The sequence below is a fragment of the Aphanomyces invadans genome (genome assembly GCF_000520115.1).
Source record: "Aphanomyces invadans strain NJM9701 unplaced genomic scaffold supercont1.5, whole genome shotgun sequence".
In the NCBI taxonomy this organism is placed as follows: Eukaryota; Oomycota; class Saprolegniomycetes; order Saprolegniales; family Verrucalvaceae; genus Aphanomyces; species Aphanomyces invadans.
The window spans coordinates 244,471-252,600 of record NW_008580150.1 but is presented as its reverse complement, the minus strand read 5'-3'; the positions used below and the strand labels follow the sequence as shown (position 1 = coordinate 252,600).

Genomic DNA, 8,130 nt, shown 5'->3' with positions numbered 1-8,130 from the left:
TACTCGAACGCGTCGGTGAAGGACCAGGACTTGTTCAACCTGTCGGCGCCGGACAACGGGGGTCTGTTTATCATTTTGTCCATGTTTGTGTCGCTGGGGTACGTGACGGCTGCGTGCGCGTCGGACGCGATGGTGGTGCAGTACGCGCAGCGCGAGCCGCTGGCGATCCGCGGCCGCGTCCAGACGGCGATCTACACGGTGCGCACGCTGACGGGCATCATCTCGAGCGTGATCATTGGTTTCGGGTTGAACGGTATCAACTACAACGGGTCGTTCGAGTTCGCGATGGCGCCGAACGTGCCGTACGGCATCTGCTTGATTCCGTGCGTGATCGTGGTGCTGTCGACGATCTTCATCATGGAGGAAGTCAAGACGCCGGCGGTTCCGTTCCGCGAGTGGGCCGGCAACTTTTGGGACTTGTTGCAGAAGCGCGTGATGTGGCAGATCTGCGCGTTCCGCTTCATCAACAACGTGTTCCAAGGCATCGGGTCGACGGCCGGGTCGCCCATGTACAGCATCTGGGCGAACGTGGAGCCGTTGAACGACGCGTTGTCGAGCGTGCTCGGCGGGTTCATCTTTTCGGGCATCTTGGTGGTCGTGGCCAAGTGGGGTCTGCACTGGAACTGGCGCTGGGCCATCGCGCTCAGCTCGATCGGTGTGATCGTGATCGACGGGACGATCACGTTTTTCACGATCTGGGATGTTGTGCGCAACCAGTGGTTCTACAACGGCGTGGGTCTGGCGGACAACGTGCCTGGCGGCGTGCGCTTCATCGTGGCGACTTACTGCGCCGTCGAGATCGCCGACATCGGGAACGAAGGCGCGACCTACGGCTTGATCACGACCGTGTCCAACTTGGCGTCTCCGTTCGCGTCCGTGCTGTACAAGTACATCGACTCGTACTTTATGCTGTCGCAGGACGACATCATGGACGACACGACCGAAGTGCGTTGGGACGTGACGTACTCGTTCTTCATCTCGTACGGGTGCAAGCTGTTTGCGTTGGCGTGGCTGTGGATGTTGCCTCCCCAGCGCCAGCAGATGCAAGAGCTCAAGAAGAAGGGCGGCAAGAGTGCGTTGGCAGGAGCGATTTTGTTGCTCGTGTTCTTCTCGTGCTTGACCTTCTCCGTCACGACCAGCATCATGTCGATCTACCCGTCGACCAAGTGCTACCGCATTGCGGGCGGCAACGGCAAGATGGACCCCAAGACGGGCAAGTGCCCTGCCGTCAAGGCCAAGAAGGGTTAAGCTTCAGTAGAAGCGATGTTAGAAGTGTGTCCGTAGCGTGTCGTCAGTACATTTCGTCTATTTCAGTTGTCTCGCGTGTATGTGACTTTTGTAGCGTGTCGTCCGCTCCAGTGGATGCGGACGACGTCACTGGAAGATGAATGCAAAGTCAAGGACAACGCCGTTTGTCCGGCGGCTTGAGCTCTGAGCGTAACTTTGGAAGGCAGCGACCAACTAGTCGTGCACGTGAACACGATAGTTAGTTGTGGCGATCGTGGTCAGGTGGGTCGACTTGGATCTGGAGCTGTTTCAGACGCAAATGGCTCGGCATCGAGGTCTGTACTGAAGATATCTGCGCTTGCTCACTGTGGGATGAGTCAACTAACAGGGGAGGCGTGGAATGGATTCAGGAAAAGCCGTCGTATTTTCTGTGTATTGAAAGCCATACACGGACAGGTGAAGACCATCGCAGCACGTCAACGTGACTAGACGACTCGTCGCGACCGAATCGTGTCGGTGCGGGACGCAGCACCGCCGCTCTTGGACGCCGCCATCTCTTCCATGCTGCCTTGCCGACTAATGACCGTCCCTCGGAGATTCATTTCCTGCGGCATCGTCATCGGCTCGGCGTTCGCATACAAGTTTCCTATACGTGGTAAAGAGTCACTCACGAGGCCAAGGCCATGCATGCGGGACTACCTCGGAACTGCAGTTGCAGCCGTTTGCCACGTCCGCGAATGTATACAATCAAGGCTGCGCCAGCGGTCGCCAGGACTGAAATGATGACGACAGCGACAAGGGGAGGTCCCATCGATCCTGTGGATGCCGACCCGCTGACCGATCCTCGATTTGACGTGCATCGTGGCCCGCCCCATACCTACAACACGCATGGAATCGTGGAGCGTTTGGAAGATGGATACGCACCGCCGGGGCCGAGCACACGCACCGCTTCGTGTCACTGCACGAGCCCGTCACGATGGAACCAGCGAGGGTGCAGTCGGCGTTGTCCGTGCAAAATGCGTTCCCATCGACGTCGATGTTCGGGTTGTCCACGTCTTCGTAGTCGGACTTATGGCCGTCGATCCAGAGGCGCGTGGGGTGGCTGGCTGGGTCGCATCCGACCGACATAGTCGAAGTGTTTTGCCACACGCGGATGTAGTCGATCTTGAGGTAGAGCGGGAACGCGTCGCACACGCGATTCACTTTGTCATCGCGACCGTCACCGCGGCATGGTTTGCCGGGGTTCGGGGGCTGCGTCCCCCAACTCGTCGACAGCGCCGTGTTGAAGATCAAGTAGAGCGGTTCTTCAATCATTAGCTTCTTCGGGTTCGACATGGCAGCATTCTGCGGCGGGTTCTCGAGGCTTTCGGCCGGGATCTCAAACAACGGGACTCCATCAATCATCCAACGGACATATCCCTGGCGCCCCATCACCCACTCAAGCTGGTACTTGAGGTACCCCGAATACGCTGCAAACTCGACGGGCCAGTTGGCCGAAATTGCATCCATTTGGTACGAAAAGGGCGAAATGTTGTTGCCGTTGCTGTTCCCGTCCGAGTGCAGTGGTGCAGTGCACTTGGCGTTCGTCGTGTACGGGTCACACAAGTATGCTCCGTTGTAGCCGTTCATGACAGGAAAACATTGGCCTTTTGTGTTGATGCCCCAGTACAGTCCCGTTCCAGCCTTGCCGTCAACCGGCCCGCGATCGCCATTCACGTCGAACGACGCTGGACATGTCGACAGCGAGCACGCATTCGCGGTAATTCCGCTTGTCAAACTTGCGTTGATGGCGACAGCGCTTTGGACATCCTTGGCACTGGTGGCACAGACATGGGCGGCGTACCGAAGGCCTTGGTACCAAGACCGGTGGCCTCGAGTGACCGTCATACTCGAGGGAACGTCGGGGGTGTTGGCGCCTACACCGTCCACCGCAGCGTAAGTAGCACCCGCCATGGACGGAAGAGTTGCCTTTTACTTCAGCACATACCGATGGTTTTGCATTCGTTGCTGTAGATACAATAAGCGTTGTTGTCGTCGGCTGGAAACACGGGTCGGTACTCGTCTGGCATGCCGGGCGCAATTTGCACCGACGACGAAATGGCTGCGCCGCCGCCTTCGAGGATGTCGATCTCTGGCGCCCCCCGTCCTTGGTTTGGGTTCAACCCAAAGCCGGGATTACTGTCGCAGGCTGAAATCCGCTGGTCTTTTTCCAAGTTCTTATCGCACACGTCGTACGACCACGGCCACATGCGAGTCGTCGATGACAAGAACAGTGCGCGCCCAAGGTTGCCAAGGAGCCAGACGCCGGGCCATGTCGGGTAGTAGATGCCTATCACCTCCATCAACATGATGACAAGGTCATGGAGAATGTGTGAGGGCAGGCGCACGCACCTCCCGTGACGCGAGCTTGTGGGTTACTGGCGTCCGGATTGTTCGCTCCTGTAACTCCCGGCTGCTGGCACATCACTTCGATGAGCCCGCCTTGCATGCAAAACTTGTTCCACGACTGCAACATGCCACTGCGATAGTACTACAGGCACCGTGGCATGATATGGACGGCGCATCGGAAATGGGCGTACCATGCGGCTCTGCTGGAATCCAGGCGGGGTCTTGTACGGGTTGTACACGCGAAACGAAATGTCGTCGTGCTTGGTAACAATCCGAAACACGCCTCGGCCGTCGGGTTCCATGACCGTCTCTGTCATGTTCACCGAGTAGTATTCCAGGGCGGCGTTCACGCCATCGGCCATCTCAATGGCTGTCCACATGGGATCCACGCCTGCCGTGAAGTTGCGCCCAGGTCGGTTGAATTCGTCGCTCATGACGAGATTCCATGTTTCTCCACGAGACGACGTCGCCTTGTAATACTGTTTGGGTGTATCGATGTCGACCCACGCAGGGATCCCGCTCTTGGCATCGTAATGTGGACCTTTCGCGGCACTCGTCACTCCCCCATGGCCGAGAACGATCACTAGCACCGCCGACCGCTTCATCCTGCCAGCTGTAAAATCAATGTGCGAAACGATGGACGACAATTTATCCGAACAATTTCACCTTCAACCAAATTTTCAATTTTTTACACGATATGTTTTAAAAATGCAACAAATTTTTTCCCTGAATCGCGTATCAAGGCACACGTTGGACACCACCTAATCGAGACATGACCGAAACGACTTACTGACAACCCGCGCTTTGTGAGACCTCCAACGGATCATCATCGTCAGCTCTTTGCAGGAAAGTGCATGCAGGGGAACTTCAGAGAGCTGAACTGGGAACACGTGCCCTGGTTGCACAAACGGCTACTGCGAGTCAGGTCATGATAGAGGTGGCAATGGCCATCCATGGCGGCGCGATGCAGATCTATCTATATATACGGTAGCAAACACGGCATTCTCACTGAAGGTTGGGAACGTCAAATATCATGGAAGGACATTTGATGTTGCTCAGCCATGACGCGCCCCTCGCGAGCGGCAGCGGTGGACGCGGCGACGGCATGAGTCCTCTGGACAGCACTACTCCAACACGTGGAACATGCGACCCATTCCATGATCAGCGTGCCATGCAATGTGGCAATGTGAGAGCATCGGTCCCAGTACGGCCGGCGTGATCCTAGTGTTGCATGAGGAGCAATCCGCTAAAGGTAGAAGTGGACGCACTGCAGTAGAACATGGTCTTTGTACAACGGAATCGTGTCTCGCCATTCGTCGTGCTCGTACAGATGTGGTTGAGTGGAATTCCATCGCAGCGACTTGATGACCTGAAAGTGCGTGTTGTGCACGTGGAATGGATGGCTGTGGCCTGCGATAGAGCCCACGCACCACACGATCGACTGGTTTCGTCGAAGGTAAGTTACATTGACGTTGCCGGGTGGCACCATGTCCATCGAAACATGGTTTACACCCATTGCCATGGACCCGTCGATGGGATTCTTGTCGGTTGTAAACTCGTACAGAACGTCGCATTGGGGAGGAGTTTCCTCGGCAACGCCTTTCATTGCTGGTGGAAGCGACATGTACCATGGCAATGTGACGTGCGGTGGAGCCGCTTCAAGCGAATGTACGTGTGCTTGGCCTCGTGGTCGGCCCACCGGTGAATCCGCCAACACTGTCTGAATGATCAATGCAAGTTGACTTGGCACACGGTGGTGGACTGTTCCGAGCCATTCGTTTCGCGTGGCTCTTCTGTCCACGACGACTGCAAATTGGGAGCCAGCCACTGGACATTGCATCTACCACGTTACAGGACACCCATCAGGTTGCTGAGGCCGATGGGACTTCTTAATGGCTAGGTTCGTACCGCTACGTCCGCCCGGCCCCCAGGTGGAATAACTAAAAGGTCGACCTGTCGCCACTTGTCCTTTGTCACGCCATCGCGGGCGAGGAGATGCGACGTGCAGGGTAGCTTAAGCTCGACGATTGAATTCGCCAGTGCGTTCACGAATCGCAAACGCGTCCAAGTAGATGGACGAAGCATTAGCGTCGGTACAGACTCGCCGTTCACTAGAAGCTGCATGCCTTGCGTCGTCGTCGCATTGCCCGAGACGACGACATGCGGGTCAAAATGTGAGGGAGACTGGCCATGGATCGCTCTTTCCAACATATTGTAGTCCGAGGCGCAGCCGTCAGTGCAAACTCCTTGTAGAAGAAGCACGTGATCTTGGCAGTTTTGCAGCGACGGCGGCAGGTCCGTTACCCGGTCAAGGATGATGAATGCGCCTGCCATCAACCCCGAGATCTGTCGTGCCAGTTCATCAAACCATGCTTGCACGTAAAGTGGTATACCTGTGAATTCAACTGGCCGTGGCGATGGGGATGGTACCAGTACGTGCCGGACGGATGATCGAGTGGAATGTGGTAGGTCAGCATGTTTGCCTGCGACGGCAGCACTGGCGTCAAGTCATTAGCGACGTGCTACACCATGACCCATCAGTGAAACACAAGCACTTCATACTCAAACACACCAGGCCATGGAGGTGCAAGCTCGTTTCGTTGGCAGTTCCAGGAAGCAACAAGTTGTGCAGCATGATGTGGAATGTGTCGCCTGCAACGGCGTAGATCGTCGGTCCAGGAACGCGACCATTGTACGCTCGTGTTGTAAAGGCCAAGGACGTATCGTTTTGCATGGTAAGATCGACGCGAAGCTCGGCAACGTTCAGGACAAACACGGTCGCCGTCTGGACAATGTCGTGGATGTCGCGGCGGATGGCCGACGGACGATGCTCAACTCGAGCCCGCGCGTTGTGTGTGTACAGTCGTTGAGGAGAGGCGGTGCTACAGCCGACGAAGACAACGGCCCACGCCACGAGCATGCCTGTGAGCACACGACTGGCACGCAGCATCGCTGGTCAAGTTGTTGACGCGGCAGTCTGTCGGTTTCACAGAAATCGCAGCCAAAGGGAATGAAGCCTTAAGTGCGAGAGGGTCGCACTTTGAATGGTGAAGATGCGTTTTACCGAAAAAATTGCCGTGTTGAACAGGTAGGTAGCCGCGATGGACGATACGGGCAGTAGCGGAGGCGACTTGGACGCGTTGTTACAGCAACACAAGGTGCAGATCGACGGTCTCCGTCAGCGTCTTGGCGATGTCCTGGTGGACGAGTGCGACGACGTGTGGTTGCTGCGCTTTGTCCTGAGCAATGGAAGTGTTGACGCCGCGGAGGAGCCAGCGCGGTTCACGATTCAGTGGCGCAAGGATCGACAGGCTGTCTTGGCCAAGCTCAAGGCAGGCGAAGATCACCCGCTGCACAATAAAGTGACCAAGTTCCAAGTAACGCACCACCTCCAACTGCGTTTTCACAAGGTCGGTTGTCCTGGGCTAGGTGGCATCGTCGCACAAAACTACGTTAGTCGGCGAGCCCGTGTTTTACGTCCGCATTGGCCTGTGCAACCCCCGAGCCCTCATGGACGCCATCGCGTTCGACGACGTTGTCGAGTACTATATGATGTCGCGGGAACAACTTCTCATCCAGTGCGACCACGAGTCGCGCAAGAAGCGCACCTTGATCAAGATTTTGTCCGTGCTCGACTTCACTGGGTTCTCGATCGCTCGAGGCCACGACTCTCGCTTTTCCCAAATGCTCGGGGTAACCAGCAAACTGTCCGAAAAGATGTTTCCGCAGTTGCTTGGTCGCACCATCTTTATCAATGTCCCGCAAGTGTTTCAGTGGGTATTCCGCCTCATCAAACCTCTTATGAGCCACCGGACTGTCGCCAAGATGGTCATATGCCCTGGCGCCTCGTCCGGCCAGTCACTCGCAGCATGTCCGTTCACCCAACACCATCTTGGCGTCGACGTATGTTTAACAGTGTGATTCTTCGTAGCCGTGTGCTGACTTGTGCGTCTTCCTAGAACATCCCGACGTTTCTGGGTGGCACGTGCCGCTGCAATGGAGGGTGCTGTATTGGAGGCGTCCCCAACTCGCAAACGACTCCTATCAATTCGGTGGATGCTGACGGGCTGGCCAGCATCTCGCTCAGTGCTCGGACAACGCAGTCGCTGGACTACCCCGTCGGTGCCGACATGCATGTGTCGTACAACATTATCGCGGAAGGCAAAGCCATCGATGTCCGCGCCTTCATCAGTGCGAACGGGTTGACCGGTGACACGAAAGATGCAGTAGCATTGTGGGAATGCCCCATGCTACAAGCGGCCGACGGAGTACAAGCAGGCACGTGGGTCATGCCCCACGACGGCATCTTGACCCTGCGGATCGACAACCGCCACGCCCTATTTCGCGGTCGAAGCATCAAAGTAAAACTCGACTTTGTCGGCCGAGACGAATCGAATGTGGCACAAGATGATCCGTTGGAAATGAAACGAGGTGGGGAAGGCGTCGACAGAGTGGGGGTGTTGGCCCACCCAGACTCCAAGGACAGCTGACCCGACTGCTGGAGTGGGCCGACCC

General features: G+C 56.6%; 4 protein-coding genes across 6 annotated transcripts; 2 read left to right on the top strand and 2 right to left on the bottom strand.

Annotated features, from left to right (window-relative positions):
* Positions 1-81: 81 nt before the first annotated feature.
* H310_03216 (hypothetical protein) lies at positions 82-1,248 on the top strand (the record flags this gene model as incomplete). Its single annotated transcript, XM_008867008.1, has 1 exon — positions 82-1,248. The coding sequence occupies one exon, from the start codon at positions 82-84 to the stop codon at positions 1,246-1,248; it is 1,167 nt and encodes a 388-aa protein (XP_008865230.1).
* Positions 1,249-1,628: 380 nt separating this feature from the next.
* On the bottom strand, positions 1,629-4,253 carry H310_03215 (hypothetical protein). The gene is made up of 6 exons (XM_008867007.1): positions 3,807-4,253; positions 3,619-3,757; positions 3,215-3,556; positions 2,152-3,143; positions 1,927-2,104; positions 1,629-1,873 (listed from the first exon to the last, which is right to left on the bottom strand). The coding sequence occupies exons 1-6, from the start codon at positions 4,218-4,220 to the stop codon at positions 1,713-1,715; spliced, it is 2,226 nt and encodes a 741-aa protein (XP_008865229.1). The 5' UTR covers positions 4,221-4,253; the 3' UTR covers positions 1,629-1,712.
* Positions 4,254-4,574: 321 nt separating this feature from the next.
* Positions 4,575-6,614, bottom strand: H310_03214. Of its 2 annotated transcripts, XM_008867005.1 has the most exons (5): positions 6,188-6,614; positions 6,009-6,137; positions 5,524-5,961; positions 4,884-5,455; positions 4,575-4,836 (listed from the first exon to the last, which is right to left on the bottom strand). In XM_008867005.1, exons 1-5 carry the CDS (start codon positions 6,563-6,565, stop codon positions 4,740-4,742), a joined length of 1,614 nt encoding a protein of 537 aa, XP_008865227.1. In that variant the 5' UTR covers positions 6,566-6,614; the 3' UTR covers positions 4,575-4,739. The 2 variants fall into 2 exon arrangements, with proteins under 2 accessions (XP_008865227.1, XP_008865228.1); XM_008867006.1 differs by having other exon boundaries at positions 4,575-5,455.
* Positions 6,615-6,693: 79 nt separating this feature from the next.
* On the top strand, positions 6,694-8,130 carry H310_03213. Of its 2 annotated transcripts, XM_008867003.1 has the most exons (3): positions 6,694-6,992; positions 7,045-7,518; positions 7,575-8,130. In XM_008867003.1, exons 1-3 carry the CDS (start codon positions 6,717-6,719, stop codon positions 8,103-8,105), a joined length of 1,281 nt encoding a protein of 426 aa, XP_008865225.1. In that variant the 5' UTR covers positions 6,694-6,716; the 3' UTR covers positions 8,106-8,130. The 2 variants fall into 2 exon arrangements, with proteins under 2 accessions (XP_008865225.1, XP_008865226.1); XM_008867004.1 differs by having other exon boundaries at positions 6,694-7,518.